Below are 20,980 nucleotides of genomic sequence, written 5' to 3' on the forward strand. Positions count from 1 at the left end.
AAACAGAGGGAGGCATGACTCCAGTTAGCTAAACAGGCGGTGGAACACACAGCCATTCCATCTTGCTATATCCTTCCCATTAAAAGGGCAAAGTCTCCCTCTACCTCTCTCGTTCTGTCTCTCTCTATTTTTAGCCGCCCCTGAGATGAGAGACGACCCACCACTGCGGCGGTGGCAGGCATAAGTGGGCAATGGTATAGCGAGAGCGAGAAATACTAACAGAAAGACAACAAGTGCACAAAGCAGGATGACAGAAAGACACAGGAAACAGGAATAAAAAGGCATAATTGTGTTATGGCTTGGAGATGATGATGAGTGAGATCTGAGTCAAAGGTGAGATAATATTCTGATGGCCCTACCTCTATCCTGCTGCCTAACCGAGTGCAGACATGGCTATTCTGTTGGCTGGGGAATCACATTATACAGGCATTATAAAGACAGAAGGACAAAAAGGCATGAAGGATGAGAGATGGATGTAGGAGAGCAAGTATATAGAGAGGTTTACATTGCGGAGGAGTATGGACATTGAATGACAGGGAGAGACACTAGCAGCAACTGTGGATTCACACTGCAAGCAACATGGTTGTTAGTTCAGACGTAAATAGCTGTAGGCAGAGGGAGAGAGAGAGCAGCTCATGTATCTACAAAACACTAACAACAGGCAAAGCCTTTGTTTCTAACTGCTATGGATTCCCCGATTCATAAATGTACATTGTTAGCTTGCTAGTGCATTCTAATTGGGTAGCAATACCTAAAGAGACACGCACGCACGCACGCACACACACACACACACACACACACACACACACACACACACACACATAAAAAACAAGCCAACTACTGCAACATGTATTCCAAGATTATCACTAATGGATGAAACCTCCCTCTAAGCATTGTTAGATTTTTTTTTTTTTTCAACTAAAAGTTGTAAAAGCTTGGGGAGCTTAAAATATTTCTAATTGGGTTCTCATTATTTTTCCACTTATCGGCCTGGAAAGTTGTTGAAAGAATGAAATCACTGACTGATGACCGTGGAAATGTTATGTACATAGTAAGACAACCAATAACATCTCAGCTGACATCTCATCTCATAAAATATTTACAAAAAAATCTGTTTATATTCTATACAACAATAATGAGTTGATCCCACTAAACGTGCTGCAGCATGACATAGTATAAACAATGGAGGAAATCAATTAAAACAATTAAAAGCACATCAATAAGTCACACCATTTTATTGGGTGACATGTTCCTTCATGTTTATCTTTTTTCTTTCTTTTTTTAAGAAACTGTTTATTATGAGTCGATTCCACATTACCTGTCCTGCTGCCTTGGAATCCTTCATCAAATCCAAGTCTAAAAAAAACTCCATACAAACAATTTCTTGTGTGACTAACTTTTGCTAAAAACTACAGTGTCAATTTGTTAATAATATTTTAGGCTTTAAACAAATAAAAGTAAATATTAGTGACCTTTTTTTTCTAGGACTCATGTCTTCAGTAGGATGAGTACCATAAGGACGTCTCCAATAGATGAAGAAGTAACTATTGAGAGATGGACTAACACATTGTTGGTTGTGGTCTTACAACATTTAATAACGCTACTTTTAATTTACGGTGCGGTTTTACTGAATCAGTTTAGCCAAGCCTGCAGAGTACTTAGTAAATGCTGTGATGTCTTTATTGACATCAATTGTTTTTTGTGTGAGTGTGAACACATCTATGATACTAGAAAGACTTGATTAAACTGATGAACAGACTGTGTCAAAGAGACAGACTGAGAGAGAGGAGAGAATGACATAGACACTGCAGAAATGAAAGAGAATGAATGAAAGAAGAGGAAAACAAAAGTGTGAACACACACACAGAGGAGATCTGCAGCTGTCTGTATAGTACCTGCTCGTGGTGCTCGATGCCCATGCTGATGGTGTTGATCAGGATGGCGATCATGATGCCTCGGTTGAAGTACTTGCTCTCCACGATTCCCCACAGCTTCATCCTAATATCGTGCCACAGCTCCTTACAGCTCTTAGGAGTACAGCCCCCATGTCTCACTGCACCCTCCTGGCCTTCCTTGCCCTTCTCCTCAGTACCAGAGTGTCCCCCCTCCCCGTCCGTTTCCTCCACAGCTCCCTCCTCCGCTTCATCGTTTACTGCACTGCATGCTGGTCCCACGCCGTCAGTGAGTGACAGGGCTGCGGCACACTGAGGGCAGCCGTCGGTGGCCGAGGCGGTGCTGAGGGCCATGGCTGAGGTGTGCTCAGGCTTATTATGGTGGGGACAGGGTGGACCTGAAATGGAAATGGCAGTTGTTACAATTCTTGAATGATTTTTATCCCAAAGCCAAGCGCCATCCTGAACTCCGGACTAAAAGCACACCCCCAAATGCATGCCAACATCAATGTGCAATAATCCATTATTTAGTTATTATATGCAACGCACTTTGCTGTCAGAAATTGACTTTCATGAAATGGAATTTTAATTACACATACCACTTTTTAATTGCGTACGTTGGCAATGAGTGTATGGTAAATTAGCTGGCGTGAATGGGAGTATGAGTGAGTATGGATGGATGATGGTGTTGAATTTATTTCTTTGAGCTCAGTACTTGAATTTCGTTGTTTTACAATGACAATAAAGCATCCATCCATCCATCCATCCATATTTTTACAGTTACATACCGCGCCTCATCACTGCTCTCCTCTCACGTCCTCCCCTCCCATTGGCCTTCCTCTCCCTTCCCTCTCCTCCTCCTCTACCTCTTCCGACGCCCCGAAAGCCGCGAGGTTTCCCCCGCAGGGTGTTGAAAAGGGCGACCGTTTGTCTCCTGGCCTTGCGGAGGATGTGGCAGATCAGCTGAAAGAGTGCCTCGTAGCAGTCCCCCGGTTCACTGGCCAGGGTGGAGGAGGACGAGCACCGCGCTCGCTGCTCCTGCATCAGCTGGTGCTCCCTCTGCTTGGTCTCCGAGAACTGGGTGGCGATGACCACGAGGCACAGGTTGATCATGAAGAAGGAACCAATCTGGGAGGATGAGAGCCATACATGGAAATACAGTTTTTAAGACCCACTGAAAGAAGAAGTAAACACATCATTTTTTCCATAAATGTAAAATGTGCTACATTTGAAAACACTGGCATGAAATAATATTGGGCTATCAATGGTCAGTTTCTGCCAGCTAATCACACTGAATAAAGAACTCTCAGCAAGATGGCTTGAGGCCATTGGAGATATCTGCTACTACCTCTAGCCTGTTGGCCCACTTGGCTGGACAAGTCCAAACATAACACATTTTACAATATGGTTGCAAACAAAGCTGCAGTGTTTTTTAATGAACACATTGAAGATACTGAGCTGTGAGTCTGGTTTTTTCTCTTGAGAGTATGATAGCATGCTGGTATCAAAACCAGAAAACCTTACCAGCTTAAGAACAGCCAATATTAACGTATGAGGAGAGGGGAGCTAACACTTTTACCTTCTTGATTCTGTTGTAATTCAAGCTCCTTACAATTTATTTATTTGTATCATGAGAGGTAAAGCTTACATTGAATCCCATTTACCCTGGAACCTTGTGTGATTTAGGGATATACTTCACAGGCCCCAACTATGTTTTCCTCTTTTATCAATGAAACTTAAACTGTAACCAAGGCTACCAATGCTGCAAAGTAAAGGAAGCTATTTGGGTTTAGAGTTAAAAAGTCTCTTTCATTTTCACCACAGTGTGAAAGTTAGATGACTCACAGTTGGAATACTTGAAACTTGCCTGGTTGAATCAATCATCAGAACAAAAGATGAGCTGGGTTAAAAATATCATGGTCTTTGATTAAAAAAAAGTGACGGTACAAGCCTATGTACATAAAGCTGTAAGGTTATAAGTGAACTATGACTGTCAAGATGCATTTCAGACAGAAATATCCAAATATCCAATAAATAAAATGTTGCTGCAAGTGCTGCTCCCAGTGGGCAGAAGCTGAAAACGATATTGTTGACAAAACGGACAATACAATCTGCAATTTACTTTTGGATTCTGGGTCAATTTTGAATGAATTTGACCACTATGGCACTGTTTTTATCCCAAATTACAACAATACATGTAAAGTGTTATGAATACGCTACAGCTCCTATTTGGGCCTCTGACTGGCTCATTTTCAATAGCAGTGGCAGCCAAGGTCCATTGGTATCATAATATTAACAGCCATTTGCCATACCAAACTAACAGAAAAAACTGACAATTACAACAAAAACCTATAGCGTTGTTAAATGGGAATTTACATTCAGGAAACATATTCTCACTTTTCACCTCACAAATTATACACACGGTAGATTCCAGAGGGGGAAATTTAAGCAGGGCAATGTGTAATTTTTTTCATAATTTTTTCAAAAACTAATAGTTTCATGGTGCTGTTTGTATTTTTTCAGCATCCTCTTTGGTCCTCCAGTCCTGTGGGCAAATCGGTGCAGTCTGTATCTGTGGCTGGTGTGACAGTACTGTGTAGTTCTTTTTTTCATTTTTTTATTTAAATATCCTTATCCTGATAAAAGTTGAGTACCTGCAGTTGGTTGTTAAGTTGTGTTATCTGTTGCTGGTTATGCTATCCATCAGGTTCTTTTTTACTTAATCTTCCCCCCAAAAAGTTTAAGAGTACTAGCAATGTACACTTTCCATATTCCAATACTTCTGTTTGGCTTTACAGCCTGAAGCGCTCGTTTTAAAGGGAGTGAGCATATCTAAAATTCTGCTCAAAAGTTCAAACCTATCACCAGGGGGCTAACTCCATGTTATCTACTTATGAAAAGCCCGAGGCATTAAACCTGGCCTTGAGCCTGATTGTCCTTGATTAATGATGGAAGGGTTTTTTTCTGAAGAAGCCTTGAGGCCCGCTCACACAAGGATTTCTTTAACTAGAACCTGATTCAATGCTATATTGTTAATCAAAACTAACCTTTAATTCAGACAACATTGAAGAATTTACATCACAGCCTATGCTTAAACTTTTATTAATTATATAAACATAATGTTTTGAGAATTTTTTGAGAAACGTGTCAGAAAACAACACGGCTCGATGTGTTGCAGTTCTGTATGTTCACTCTCTTTACAAGAGACAATATATGTGAAAAAGAAAAAGAGAGGAGAAAAAGGGCAAGGTCACCCAGAGAAGCAGAACTGATGATGAAGGAAAAAGAGGAGGAGAGAGAAGGCTGAGAGTGGGATGAAGTCTAACTCTCTCTGGGCTGTGAAGCCTGATAACCCCCTTCTGCTCTCCATCTGAACCACTGTGACAAAGACTATGGAAGCGCTGGATACCTAAGTGTGTAAGCCGACGTATGTGTGTGTGTGTGTGTGTGTGTGTGTGTGTGTGTGTGCACTTCGTGTGTAAATTGATTGATACAAAGCAAAGATTTGTGGTCAGACTGGTTAGTTTTCATGCCTGCTCTCTGGCCCCACAGACTGAAAGGAAGGCAGCAGGTCCCAGCACCCATTCAACACCCTCGCCGATCCCATCAAATATTTATACTCACAGTCTGTTGGAGTCGCTGAAATACAATTAGATTAGTGTGTGTGTGTGTGTGTGTGTGTGTGTGTGTGTGTGTGTGTGTGTGTGTGTGTGTGTGTGTGAGCAGCAGGGTGACATAATGACTACGTATGTGTGAGAGGCAAGTCTGGATGGCAGTAAATAAATGCACATCAATACAATCAAATCAATACACAAATATAAACATCATTGTATAGTTAAATAGTGAAAATAAAAGATCGGACAACTTTAAACCTTTAGTGCGTAACTTTTTGATATTAATGAACGTCCGATACATTCAAGCCATCGCCAAATGAGTTGATACAAAGCTAATTGCGACTATCAGCTCCACACAACTCTCTCTGTATTTCTCAGTATGGCTATGTTCAGAAGATTGTGGCGTCCGGTGACTTTCCCGTGCAGAAGCTCGAGTAAAGATACTTACCTCTTCTGAAGAGTCCATCATGTTTTTGTAATCCTCCGTATCCTCCTTGGCTACTAGCAACTGTGTGGGGGGGGGTGCGGTCACGGAAGGCTTGTATCATGTGAACGCGCCAACAGTTTTGTTGTCATTACTTAAAATTCCTCATGGGGGCAGCAGAAACTACGCACTATAGCTTTAAAGGACAGTAAAAACAACAAAGGACTAAATAAAATGAAATAAACAGACGATAGGGTAAAAGGACGATAAAAAGACAACATCACAAAGAAGCGAGTCTATAAACAAAATTGTTTTAAGATGTGATTTAAAAGAAGTCACTGATTGAGCAAGCCTTATATCCTCTGGCAGGTCGTTCCAAAGCCGAGGTTCCCTAATGGAGAAGGCACGATCCCCTCGGGTTTTGAACCTAGACTTGGGAACGGTTAGAAGGGCCCCGACCGAGGATCTAAGGCCGGCTGCACACTGGCTGTGTAGCGTGAGTGTGGCATTTCTGTTACGTGTCAGTTGTGTGACGGCTGCATGGCGTCTTCTATTTCTTTGCACACCAGAAACATGTCTGATGCGGCGCTACTGCTGCTAGCCTTGTCTATACACATGTATGTTTCCCATTGATACAATTAAATACCATGTTAAACATAAATATAGACTGATTTGATTACAGCAAAGACAATGGAGCCATATGGAGCCATACCCTAAACTGAACAGGAAGTCCGCCATTTTGAATTGAAAGCCCAAAATTCGTGCGATTTTGGCCATTTCCACGTCGTACTTTAACAAACTCCTCCTAGAGATTTCATCCGATCAACTTCAAATTTAGTCAGTGCCATCTTAAGACGTTAAAGATTAAAAGTTATTAATAGAAAAACCTTTCGTCATAGGGCATGGCCGAGGCGGGGCGGCCATTTTGTGTGTTTCGCCATCAAAACAGGTGTGGGTGTAACTTGAGTGTACATTGTCTAGTTGACTCAAAACATTTCAGGATTTATAAGAGTTCAACCCTAAGGATATGTACAGGCCGATATTGGCTCAAAGTCATAACGCCCCCTACTGGCAACAGGAAGTAGACCTAAAAGTCAAGGTGCTATACTTTAACAAACTCCTCCTAGAGATTTCATCCGATGAACTTCAAATTTGGTTGGTACCATCTCAACACCTTAAAGATGAAAAGTTATTAAAAGAAAAACTTTTCGTCAAACGGTGTGGCCGTGGCATGGCGGCCATTTTGGGTGTTTAGTGATTAACGAGAAAGTGGCTGTAACTACAGTGTACATTGACATATCTGCTTGAAATTTTACACAATCAACAAAAGTCCAGGCCTGAGACCAAAAATCCGCCTTATATGACAAACATCATCCAATTTACATGAAACTTATGTTTGGTCTAAATGTGATACTGAGAAGCCCCCATATACTTTAACCACCCCACTTACACAGGCCACGCCCCCTTTCATAACATTTGAACCTTTTAAGGTAGAGTCTTGTGTGAGGTGTCAATGAACTCAGCAGAGAGTTCCTTCTTCCTTGGTGATGGTTTGGCCTGCCCCCTATGATTAAACCACACCCCCTTTCATAACTGGTGACCCATTTAAGGTACAGTCTTATGTGAGGTATCACTGAACTCAGCAGAGAGTTTCTTTTTGATTGGTGATGGTTTGACCCGCCCCCTATGTTGTAGCCACGGCCCTTTTTATAACTTATGACCCGTTTGATGTAGACCCTTGTGTGAGGTTTGGCCACGCCCCCTTTCACAGCTAATGAACTGTATGACGTAGAGTCTTGTGTGATTTATCATTGAGGGCAGCAGGGAGATCCCTTTTCATTGCTGACGATTTGCACTGTCTGAGTGCCGAGCAAATGCCTGGTCGCAAGGAGCGACGTCCGCCAGTAACCCCGACGCATGCAAAGGTGCGAGGGCCCGTCCAACGCTGCTTGCATCTTTAATTATTTATTATTATTTTTTAAATTACATTCATATCTGCATTTATGTCAAAACCTAGAGACTTTCAAACATCAAAATATCATTTATTAAATGTATTCATGTCAAAATGACATATAAACATCTTTTCGTATTCTATTTTGCCTGGAAATGCTTCCAACATGCTTATATACCACGTGAAAAATAGGCGTCGGTCCTATTTCTAGCATGTGCATTTTTCGAGCCACGCCTGAGACGTGCGTGTCACGCAGGCAGTGTGCAAGCTCTAACCTGTTAACATGGGAGCCGAAATAAAAATGGTTTATTTTGTGTTTTGTGTATTGTGTGGTTATACTGCTGCCTGTCTTGGCCAGGACACTCTTGAAAAAGAGATTTTTTAATCTCAATGAGTCGTTTCCTGGTTAAATAAAGGTAAAATAAATAAAACAGGTTGTCTGTCTCCATATCCATGTATGGTCACCACAAATCTCTGTACCAAATTCCATGGCAATCCATCAAACAGGTGTTGAGATATTTTAGTCAGGACCAAAGTGATGGACCGACCCACTGATTAACTGCTATTGCCAAAAATGAGCCTGGAGACAAAGAATCTGAGATGTATGAAAATTGCACCTGTGACAGAAACATAAATACATTATTTATTTATTCTTCTGCATTTTAATACTAAAGTAGATATAGGTAAGGGTACTTATACGGTGTGAAATCATGAGGCTTCTCCGGCTCTGCGGCTCTGTAAAGCCACAGGTTGAGGCTGCCCCACTTAATTCCACAGGACCAAGCTATTTTCCATGGAAAGCCTTTAATTCCAATGAGTCCTCATATCTAAGCTGCTCTATGATGGCAATCAGTGTAAAGCAACTCTCAAACTCTCTCCATCTTCTTCTCACTGTTCTCATCTGCCTCTCCATCTGTCACACTCTCTCTCTCCATCTCTCTCTCATCACTGTTTTCATCTCGCCTTGCACTCTCTCATATCACTTACTCTTCATCCCACTCTACCTCTCTCTCTCTCTCTCTCTCTCTCTCTCTCAATTGCATTTAACACAGTTAATCTGCCTGAATGTTACGTGAGTGAAATTGTCAAAGCATCTTAATGCAACCTGAACCTCTCTCTCCCTCTCCCTCTCCCTCTCTCCTTCCTAACTGTTGCGTTTGCTGTCGCTCGCTCTCTTCCATCTCTCCATGCACAGTGTCAGGCAGTATTAAAGGAAACATAATTAAAAGTCTTGTCATCCGTCTGCTACTGAGATGAGGACAAGCAGGGATACGAAGAGAACTTTTAACATGCGCATAGTAATGCTCAAATCACTTTCCTCCGCTAAGTCTGTTTGTGAGACAAGCCTTGAAACATGCTGCAACAAAGCCGACAATATATCCTGACTGTCAAATATTGTCTCTGTGGGGGAAAAAAAGCCAGCTATGCAACAACAACAGGGAGTAAAATCCTGCTATTATGTTTAATCTACGAGGCGTTTATGCATGGTTAATCAGAACACATTCATCTTGAAATGCATTAAAAATGGAAGGCCTGCTTCCTCTTTTAGATAATGTTTTAGTAGATACACAGAGGAGAGCCATGAGGGAACATTTGGGTTTCAATTCTAGCAATTAGGTTAATTTTAATCATCCTGAATCTAAAAGATGGTTTAAGTGCTGTAGATTTATTTGACTGCTGTTAAAAGATCTTTTAATCTAACTTTAAATGTTAACTGAGTTGAGTGCTGACACATTTTACATGTTGAAAAAGCAGCTGTTTAGACTAGCTTTTGTTCAGTTCAGTTTTTAGCTTGATGTCTGCATTTTATGTTTTTTGTTCCGTTTTCTACTTGCTATTGTCTTCTCTGTTTATTATTATATGCAGCAGTCCTTTAACTGCACATATTTAAAATATCAGTGAAAGTGATAGGCTACGTGATGGCTATTGTAATGTTTTTCTTTATTTTTTTTGTATTTTCTTATTAGCACACATTCTGACAAGGGAGCGAGTTGTTGATGCAAGTTGAAAGGCTTTGGTGATCCGTTGACTTTTCATCTCGCACCATCAGGTTACACTTCTCTCCTTTAAAACCTTCTCCTCCTTTTAAAATTCCCAGTGTTGTAGTACTCGAGATCGGTCTTGGTCTCAAGACAACTTTTTAAAGGTCTCAGTCTCGTCTCGGAATCAACCACATTTTTACTCGGTCTTGTCTCGGTCTCGGATGAAGAGGACGCGGATTTTAGCATGAAAATAGATCCCAGAGAACGTTCGACTCGGTACAGATATGTTATTAACCCCTAGGTTCATTTTGCGCCGGAATTGTCCTTTAACACAAACTCCCAAGAAAGTGAATGCGGAAGACAGGAGAAGAAGTCTGGGAGATGTCAGCCAAATCCTCGGTGTAAAAGTTGGCTACCTAAACCATAAGGAGGTTATTTCCAAAACAGCATCTAAAAGAAAACAAATATTAGCAATACATATTAGCCAGTTGTGCACATTCTGTATGTTGTGGCAATAAAAGATGTAAATGTTTTCTGTGGGTGTTTTTTATGGGAATTTGCACCTTTCAGATCAATTTGAGGAGTGCCTATGGTTAGCATTTTCCACATTTTATCGTGTCATGCAGTGTGGGACTCGCACTGGTCTGGTCTTGGCCTTGACTCGGTCTCACCCTGCCTTGGACCAGGTCTTGACTCAGTCTCAACCCCTCAAAGTCTTGGTAATGTCTCAGTCTCAATACACTCTGGTATTGGTAATGACTTGGTCTCGGTTTAGGTGATCTTGACTACGACAATGCCTATTCCCATCAGACCTTTCTGTACTTTAATATCAATGCTAAAATAGCATGCTCACATCTACATATTATAATGCCAAACATACATGCTGACATAATCACATCCTAAACTATGCAAGATATAACTAATATGAGTGTATTAGCATGCTAAGGTGACAAGTATTACTCTCTAAATGTCAGCCTCGTAACACCTAATTGTTATTGACACACATACTTAAGTATTTCAGTTTAGACTGTTTTAATCTTTTATATTTCTTTTAAAATATTTTATTTGCTCTCTTTACTTGTATCTTAATATTTTGTTTGATGTGTCTTCATCTTCATCTAATATTTTATTTTACCATGTAAATGAAATGTGCTGTACAATAAACAACAAACTTGTCTTGCCTTAATACTAAAGCATTTTTATTCTGAAGGTTGGGGGACAGAATGTATGTATGACGTACTGTTAAACCTGATGCTGTGATCAGTGTGTCTGCTCCAACTTAATAACATTTCATTTAAAATCAAAGAGGGAGACCAATATGTGGTCACTTCCTCTTTCCCATCCTCCATTCCTCTCTCTGATTTCATGCCAACACTCCAGCCCATCGTCACCCCCTCCTGATCCCTTCTCTTCATTGATTCATCCAGCCCTCTCCCTCACCTCCTCCATTTCTTCCCTCTTCATCACCCTCACACTCAAGCTCACTCACCATCTTCCTCTGCCCCTTTTCCTCTTTCCTCCATTTCTTCCTATCCCTCTTCCCTCTATTTACTGTTACATTTCATCATCCCTTTTCCATCTCTTACTCTCCACTATCCCCTACTCCAGTCCTCAGTAATTTCCCTCCTTCCTTTCCTCCCCCCTTCATCCCTCCTCACTGCTGTTTTCACATCAAAAGGCAACATTCATATCACCAACTGCCTGTGGCGAGGCGATCTTGATGCAGAAATGAGTATCCAAAAAGAGTCAATACATTTGTTTACTGATATAACTAAACTAGTGGAGCTAGATTACATAGGGATGCTTGCTGGAGGAGGTCATGGTATTAAAAAGATGGTGCCTATCAAACCAGTGGAGCCACGGCAGTTTAACGTGAGCAGATACAATATAGACAGATATAAGGCTGGGTCAAGCTGCCAAGTGTTAACTGGATTTTCTGTTTGTATGCCTGTTTGCGAGTGTGTGTGTTTCTGCGTGAGTGACAATAATGAGTCGAGTGAAAGATGCCTGAATGATGCTCAGTATACAGCTCAGCGAGAAGGGGGAGATAAAATGAAGGCAGGAGGGGTGGGGATGAAGGGAAACAGGAGGAGGTACAGATAAAAGGAAAGAAAGGAGATTAAGGAAAAGAATGAGACACTGAGGGTGTAAGTGAGGCAGAAGGGGGTGAATGAGGGAGGGATTGAAGGACGTGTTAGCAGAGTCAAGCATTGATAGATGGCAGGAAACGATAAGAAAGGTGAAGTGGCAAGGAGCAGAGATTGACAGATAGACAGATGTAATGGAAGATGAAATGAAAGGGTTAAGAAATGGAGGAAGTTTTGGTGAGACAGTAGAGGCAAAGAGAGACAGAGCTTGTGCCTGAATTTGAGGCAGGCAATTAAAAGTGCAATAAAAAAAGACAAGACAGCCCCGGGGTTTGGGAAGTAACCGGGACTGGCAGTCACACTGCATCATGATAACGCGTGCACGCACACGCACACGCACACACACACACACACACACACACATACACACACACACACACACACACACACACACACACACACACACACACACACACACACACAGAAGCCTAAGGATTGGAATTAGAACATGTTTTATCACAACAAAAGGGGGATTCTTCAGGGATTTGACTGACATCCTTGTGTGTGTGTGTGTGTGTGTGTGTGTGTGTGTGTGTGTGTGTGTGTGTGTGTGTCTACAGGTGTGTGTACGTGTGTGTGCATCGGTATGCAGGTGTGTGAGAGTGAGAGAGAGAGAGAGAGAGAGAGAGAGAGAGAGAGAGATATGGAGTGACAGCTTTTCATTGGCAACAAAAACAGGAAATGTAAAAGTATGCAAATGGGATGACTGCAGAAAGTACAACTTCACTGCGTGTGCATCAGTAGGTGTGTACCGTTCCCCACCATGTAAAATACTGACGTTTTGTCACGGCACTCGCCGTCTGATATTGATGCACAAAGCACTCACATGCACTAACATGCACGCATGGCCGAGACGGCTATCAAAACAAAGAACAGATAAACTCAGATTACAACACACACAGAGGGAGTTTGACTTTATCTCTGCTCTGCCCATTACTCCACTTTATCTTTACAACAAATAGTTGTTTACAGCTATATTAATGTTCTGAATGTTGAGTACAGAACCTTTAAGTGGGATTGCAATGCAGTGATTGTATTATGTGTATGCTGACAGATTCCAAGCAATTAACAACCAACAAAGGTAGTTATTGAAATGTTAGTCCAACACAATTGAAGTGTTTTGTCGATGTGATGCCAACGGAAAACAGTTTTGATTAGTTTGTGTGTGATTTTGCTATTTACTATATTCTAAACCAATACAGATATCTAGAAATATACTTCTTACAGCACTATGATGATATTGATCACCCAGACCTATGCACACTACCCATACTGTATGTGTACGAGCACAACTTACAATAATCAGCAGAATGAAGTAGATGAAGTTGTAGAAGGAATGAGCATCCATCACATAGTACATGATCTCCACCCAGCCTTCCAGAGTGATCACCTACAATCAAGGGGAAAGGTGAGAGTGAACAAACAATAACTTAATCCATCCTCATTTGCTTTCTGGTGGGAAAGTTACACGAGAAGATCGATACCACTCTCATGCCTCTCCGTTAAATGTATATATTTATTTGTTTATTTGACAGGCACAATGCACAGCTCCTTAGCAGTACCAGAGTTGGCCATAAGATAATTTTCATCTGTAGACCATGGGCAGGAAACGGAGAATGACATCTCTGTCAAAAGGGAAACCTAACACATAAATATAAGGCTACTGCCAGAAGCCAGGAATCTAACTAAAGACAGGAAACAGCTAGCATGCTCTGTCTGAACTTGACAAAATACGCTTGTAAAGCTGTTAAATAAACATGCTATAACATTTTTATTCAAAGCAGTGAGATGGCGCGTTTCATTTTTCTTTGTGTTTTTGCCCATGTTTTCCAGATACATGTATCACCAAGCAAACACGGACGTATGGAATAGGAAAGATAGGATATATGTTGATGACGCTGTAAATCTAAACTGTTGTCCACTTCTTTATTTGTGGGGCGGCCTCTAGCTCAGTAAGAGCGCTCGCCCCATGTAGGCTGAGTCCTGCAGCAGCGCGGGTTCAAATCTGACCTGCTGCCTTTTGCTGAGTGTAATCCCCCATCTCTCTCCCCCTTCCCTGTCTATCCACTGTCACTATATAATAAAATAATAAATAAAAAAATAAAAAAACTTCTTTATTTGTCCTGAGCTTCCTCCTTGTTTTGTGTAACTGGTATCTATCTGATCTGTATTCATGATAACTTAAAGACATACTATGTAACTTTTCCGTCTCTGTCCCCCTACAGGTTAACCTGACTTCACCAGATGGATTGCTTCGCATTTGCTCGGCATATCCATCTGGGAACTTTCCGTTGGAGAACTTTTGGAAAGGGGAGAAAATACTGGTTAGCTGATTGGATAAACCATCTGTCTATCACTAACCTGACTCCGTCAAAATCTACTAATTTTCTTCACGACTAGCGGAGCCAGTTGATATATCAAACTCTTGCCGAAACCAATCAGGAGAAGAGCAAAAACATCTTTTCCTCCGAGAAAAGCCTCGGACGTGCCGTTTTTTGCTCTTCTTTCAATGAAGGAATACTTTCTAATTCGGATAAAACTTGCACGATAGCTATGCTCATCTCATCCGTGGAAACCGTCATGTTGTTTAGACTGAACAGTCGCTTCTCGTTGCGTCACACCTAAACCCGCCTCAAAACCAAAGCTGATTGGTCGGTAGTTTGGCGAACGGCTCCAAATTTTCTCTATCTCAAGTTTTCCAGTTTTCCACTCGTTTTCTGCGAGTGGAAAACTGGAGCTTGCGAGATCAGGACGGTCTCACGAGGCTACCTACAGGTTGTCTCATTGGAACTACAGCCGCACGAGCTGTAGTTCCAATGAGACAACCTGTAGTGGGACCGAAGAGGGAAAAGTCACATAGTATGCCTTTAAAAATCTGTTTTAATATGAACTTTTGTTGTGTCAGGACACATTATGGGTATTGCTGTCTGTAAAAAAAAAGCTAAATCCACTTAAAATGTAGTCATACATGTCATAAACCCTAATAATACTACTTATAAAGAAATTAAAAGGTGGTTTTGGACCAAAAACAAAGCAGTCCGGTTGGTGGTCTACTTATATGGTGCCCTGTACCAAAATTCTCACCTGGAAGATTACAATCCAGGCAAAGGCAATGTTGTCAAAGTTGATGGCTCCTTTGTGGGGGTTGCTGTACCCGGTATGACACCTGGTGTAGTACCGGTTCCAGTTGACACAGAGCCCTGCTACACTGATGCTGCCATTGGCCAGAGGCTCGGGGCTCAGGCCCAGCGACTGGCGATACAGCGCGTCGTCTTTGTCCAGGCAGCACGTCCTGCCTCCCTCGCGGCGGGCCGGCACGTCACCGCAGGACATGATGCCGTTGTCGACTGGCAGGGAGCAGATGAAGGGTCGCTCGTCATCTTCGTCAGCCATGTAGTAGGGCCGAGGAAGACTGATACCCGTAGCGCTGGGAGTGTGAAGGGAGAAGGTGGTGAGTACAATACTATACTAAAAACTAAAGGTTGTTTGAATATACGTCTTAAAACACCATGGACTTTATTTTATGAAATACATATAAATATGTAAAATACGAACAAAAAAAATTAAAAGAAGAAAGGGTAACAATTATTTATTTTATTATATTTAAAGCTTTTATTTTTGGTATCGTTAGGCACAAATTCCATAATATTCTTTCAGCATTTTGTAATTCAAGTGTCTTTTGCACCTCCTCTTGGCTCTGTTTTTAAGCTTTAGAAAGCCTAGCCTGTGACGGGTGAAACTTTGGCCAATCACAAGTTATTTCAAAAAGGAAGCGTTCCTTTTGGCTGTTTTGTTTTGCTATCTACCTACTGCAGCTTTAAGCACTTAATAAGTATATCAAAATAAAGTTTTGCAATGTCACTCAATATTGCAAGAAATGGGCCAAATAATTATGAGGATCTGAGTTGGCAGCATGTACGTATCATTCTAATCAATGTTTTCTTGCTTGATTTTACTCTGGAGACAGTAATAACACTTAACCGGCAAGTACAAGCCATGTTAGACAACACTCCTACTCAAAACATGTTATGGAATTTCATTTTAGACATTTATTTACTATTCTATTCATATGTTACTACTACTGCTACTTGTGTGAACACAAGACTTTTGTAAACTCATTTCAAGCACCAAAACAATTGAGTGTAGGTATGTTTTCACAAGAGATTTGAGAAATGTTTCTGCTGTAGGGCAAAATTATCTCTTTATACATTGCTCTGTTTGGGCGTCACTAAACAGAAAGCTGAGTTTGTTCTCAACAGTTTGATATAAAACACATGGGGATCAGGTTACATGCAAATACCCTTAAAAGGAGAAGTCAAGAAGATATCTAAAAATGCCATTAAACTTCAGAGATACATTTGGAAAGCTATATTATTTCAGTTCTGAAATTCCAAAGAACAGTCAACTTACTTCTTTCTATAGTTTTAAACAGTGACTTTTGGTGGCCATGGAACAGCTCTGTGTTATACTCCAAACGGAGGCTGTGCATAAACTATGACTGTGCTTGATCAGTAATCAGTAACATTTGGAAATCAATTGTTCAGCCTGTCTAGTGTATAGATGTCATAAATAGGTGTGTGTGTGTGTGTGTGTGTGTGTGTGTGTGTGTGTGTGTGTGTGTGTGTGTGTGTATGCGTGTGTGTGTGTGTGTGTGTGTGCGTGTGTGTGGTTGCGCGTGAGTCCATCCAAGCTAGTTTTCTATGGGGATTTTACACAGAGAAAAACATCTTGTCCTTCATGGCTATTTACAACATTTGTGTGGTGTAAGAACAGACCTGAAAGCTGAAAATAAAATGATCACAGAAAGACAGATGAGTGGATGAAAGGATGGAGAGAGAGAGAGAGAGAGAGAGAGAGAGAGAGAGAGAGAGAGAGAGAGAGAGAGAACAAGATATGATTATGGTTGTGATGGTTGTGATTGACACCATAGACACAGACAGAGAGAAGCAGAAAGGTAGTGATGGAGACACGTTAACCCTGACACACCAAGCTGACAGTCAGCTGTTTTCATCTGTGGTTCACTATTTCCTGTACAGTACGTTATGTGGTGTGTCCCGCATTGTCGTCTGTATTCTACACATATTTGTTGCCGTCACGGTTAGTTGCTCAGCCTTGAAAATCTAATGTGGCATCTACTTATTTTTTGCTTCTACCCTTTTTCTTCCTCTACAAACGCACGCTGTCAAACATATGATAGGCTGATAAACAGCAGTACAAAGCAAAACTATACGCCATCATCCAAGCATAACATGAATTACAGCAGCATGAAAATGTGCTTAGTTTTTTTTGTCTTCTGTGATATTATTTGGAATGCAAATACGTACACGTATAGTACTGACACGGTTATGCCCTATTACACCGGCACAGGACATACATGTAGCCCAGTGGTCAGCTGGTTGTCAGCTGTAGAATTTAAAAGGTGTTAAAGTGCAATCTTTATTAGAAGTGTTGTAGCAGTGTGAAGCAGCATGAAGATAACACAGTGTCTGATCAGTCGGTCTTGTAAATGTTATTTCTTTGCAGTGGACTTGGTGTGTCAGGGCTTTTACAGAGAGACTCACAAGGGAATAGGCCAAAAGCAGCCTATGACTTTACTTTGTTAAATGAGTTCCAGTGAGAGTTGCAATTTCAACTTCTGTGTTCAAAGACGTTGGATGTAAAAGAGAAGGATACAGAGAGAGGGACACAAAAGAGGAAGACACTCCCAGATCAAATGGAAGCCAGGAATGAAGAAAGAAAACTATAACACTTTACTTGAAGGTATCTACATAAGAGTGACATGACATAGTCATGACACATGAACCCTAACCCTAACTGTAACCCTAACCCTAACTTGTCATGACAAAAAACGAATGGCACTTACTAAAAGAAGTGTTACGTCAAAAACGTTTATGACTTGTTTATAATGTTTATGACATGTTCATGACAGTGTCATGTCACTCTTATGTAGATACCTTCAGGTAAAGTGTAACCAAGAAAACTAGATGAAAGGAGAATTGGGATATAAAAAAGAGGGAATGATATGAGAAAAAAAAATGATGAATGCTAAAAAGGGGGAGCACAATGTTAAATGTCATATACAGAAAGACGTAGGAAAATAAATGGAAAGCAGGAATAAAGCAAGACAAGAAACAAAAATAGGAAAGAGATGAGACAATTGAAAGAAGGAGTACTATGTGAGGTAAAAAAGAAAAGAAAAAAAGAGAGAGACAGTAAAGGTGTTTGCCTTGCCATGACAAAAAGAGCAAGGTAGGCACGTAAGACAGAGCTCTGTGTGATCTCTTTTTAATACGAGAGCGGGCTGTTATTTAAAGGGCAGCCCGGAGAAAGGAATACAGATGGATGCAGACGTTGGTTAGCAATTACATGTGACCTGGTATTTAAGAAGACTCAATAGAAGCTGCATTGTGAGTACATCCCTGTCTCTTCTTCACTCTACGTCTTTGTCCCACTCATTGTATCTCTTTCACTGACTCTGTCTCTCTGTATTGTGTTGTACTGAATAGAAGCTATTATCAAGCCCGCTGACCTGAGGAGAGACACAGCCTTTTCACGTCAGTTGAGTTTACAGTATTGCTCTGGATATTTCTGATCAAGTCTTCATCTTCTCATCTGTTTTCTATCATATATCACCAATGAAGTCTTAAAGATTAATGTGCCACAAGCATGTCTTGGCGTTCTTCTGCACCCAAGTTGCCAAAAAATCTAAATACTACTCTCTTCCTCTATTTGGGAAGGACCTGAACAAATCGGGTTACGTTACTTAACGTAAGCATGGAGGCCTGGCCAATAGTAGCGTGTGAATGCTATTGAAGGACGGGTCTTGCCTAGAAGTTGCGTGGGTTCCATAATAACGCGTTTTCAGTTCTTTATTCCTGAAGGTGCAATCAGGTGACAAGCACCGTGACAATTTATTTATTTTTTTTTTATTTTTTTTCTGGCCAAGATGAGCTGGCTATAAACCAAACATAAGGTCAAAGCAGCTGTAGAGAAATATGTGTTGTATGTATGTATAAATTAGTATTGCACTACCAATTAAAAACTGTTTGGTGGAGTACTTTTGAGATTCCCTGTAGTGTCACATTTCAATTTCAATTACATTTTATTTATAGTGTCAAATTATAACAGGAATTATCTGAGGACACTTTACAGATAGAGAAGGTCTAGACCACACTATAATTTACAAGGACCCAACAATTCCAGTGATTCCGCCAAGAGCATGCATAAATGCGTAAGTGCGACAGTGGCAAGGAAAAACTCCCTTTTAGGAAGAAACCTCGGACAGACCCAGGCTCTTGGTAGGCGGTGTCTGACGGTGCCGGTTGGGGGTATGATGAACAATGGCAATAATAGTCACAATAAAGATATTGTAACAGTTATAATAGTTTATGGTGTCGTAGAGCACAACAGGGCGTAACAGGGCGTTGGCCGGACATAGCAAGTCGAAGCCAGGCTCTCAAGTGGCTGACATGTTCTTATCAAACAAAGTAAAAGCAGGGGATCCTATAATTGCTACTTTCTGGTGGACAATGATAACGGACAAATAAGATCAGCTCTTCTCTGAAGCCTATGAATCTTCTTCACTGGATGGCCCACACACAGGAGAGCAAATGAAAAAATATGTTCAAACCAACTGCAATAGATGTTAGGTTTTCAAAAGATTTTAGTTGCTTAATGATTTAGTTGTCATAATACCCTAAACCTAGCAGATTGGGCATCTGATGTGATATCAACCTAGAATTATAAAAATGAAAAAGACAACATCAAATGTAAAACACTTCTCTATTCATCTCTCTATTCCTAGATCTGTCCACCTGTTGAGCCCACCTGGTCAGCACTCTCATTTTAAAGGCATTAGCTCAGCAAAGTTCTGGTTTATTGAGTGTTTATTTGTTCACTAATTTGGCACTCTCTGTGTGTCAGGAACTTGCATTACAGTGGTGTGTGTGTGTGTGTGTGTGTGTGTGTGTGTGTGTGTGTGTGTGTGTGTGTGTCTGTGAGGTCATATATATGACAGCAGATATCACACCCCAGGTCATTAAGAGATTGGACATCGACTGTGTGTCTCTGTATACTGAGGTGATTACGGCCGCCACCAGACAGTGTCAGACAGACAGCAGTCATTTCACAGATGTTGATGTTAGAACTCCTGTCAGCATAGCCACCGGCCAAAAGGTTGTGTTTTACCAGCCAAAGGGTTGTGTTTTATGCCTCCCAATTTCATTCCAGGAAACACTCTGCGGTATGATTTACAAGCGTCACACATGGTTTGCGTCAGCTTTGTGGTAAAAAGACAAATCTGCGTGCGTGTGTGTTTAACCAACATTGGATGACATTACTGAAATTAACTCGGACAGGTCAGGACATCGCATGATTACATCCCCTCTCATTTCTCATCTCTGAATTGGTTACCATAGCAATGGCCTACCTCAAACCCTCTTGTCCGATCATTATTTCCTCCTTTGGGCTCGGCAGTGCAAACTACCGCCCAGTCCACTTCTCTGTGCAGCCAAATTGGCCTAATCAAATGCTTGGCCGTGGATATGGTCTCCCTGGACTCTCGCTCACCGCCGACCAAATCCCAGTTGTTGTCTGAGCTCTGTGATTTCACAGTGGTATTAGCTGTACTCTTAATCATAAAGATATTTGGGAACAAACAACACCTGCTGTGCTTCCAGTTCCTTATTCCGACTTACTATTTTCTTATGCTCCTACCATGGGAAACAAAGTGAGCATAGGAAGAGAGTCATCATATTTCATTACAGATTTATTATTTTAATTTGTTTTTCAAACTTTGAAGACATTTGCAGAAATCCCCCTGCTGTCCCTACATACAGTACAACTGAAATAATGCCCTGCATAGCAAAGGCATTCTCCGATACTCAACAAAGTGAACAATGAAACTGAGATGGCATCAAAAGATTAACTCATCGTGTCTTGTCTAATCTCATCTCATCAGCTAGCTTCCAA

General features: G+C 41.1%; 1 protein-coding gene across 1 annotated transcript in view; it reads right to left on the minus strand.

Moving 5' to 3' along the window:
- The window catches only part of cacna1ib (calcium voltage-gated channel subunit alpha1 Ib), a 208,259-nt gene that overhangs the window by 111,447 nt on the left and 75,832 nt on the right, over positions 1–20,980 (minus strand). The window contains exons 6-9 of the mRNA XM_078270804.1: positions 15,095–15,437; positions 13,308–13,400; positions 2,681–3,020; positions 1,896–2,290 (exon numbers count right to left, since the gene is read on the minus strand). Coding sequence (XP_078126930.1) covers positions 1,896–2,290; positions 2,681–3,020; positions 13,308–13,400; positions 15,095–15,437 — 1,171 coding nt within the window. The remainder of the gene's footprint in view (positions 1–1,895; positions 2,291–2,680; positions 3,021–13,307; positions 13,401–15,094; positions 15,438–20,980) is intronic.

Source organism: Sander vitreus, chromosome 2 (assembly GCF_031162955.1).
Source record: "Sander vitreus isolate 19-12246 chromosome 2, sanVit1, whole genome shotgun sequence".
In the NCBI taxonomy this organism is placed as follows: domain Eukaryota; kingdom Metazoa; phylum Chordata; class Actinopteri; order Perciformes; family Percidae; genus Sander; species Sander vitreus.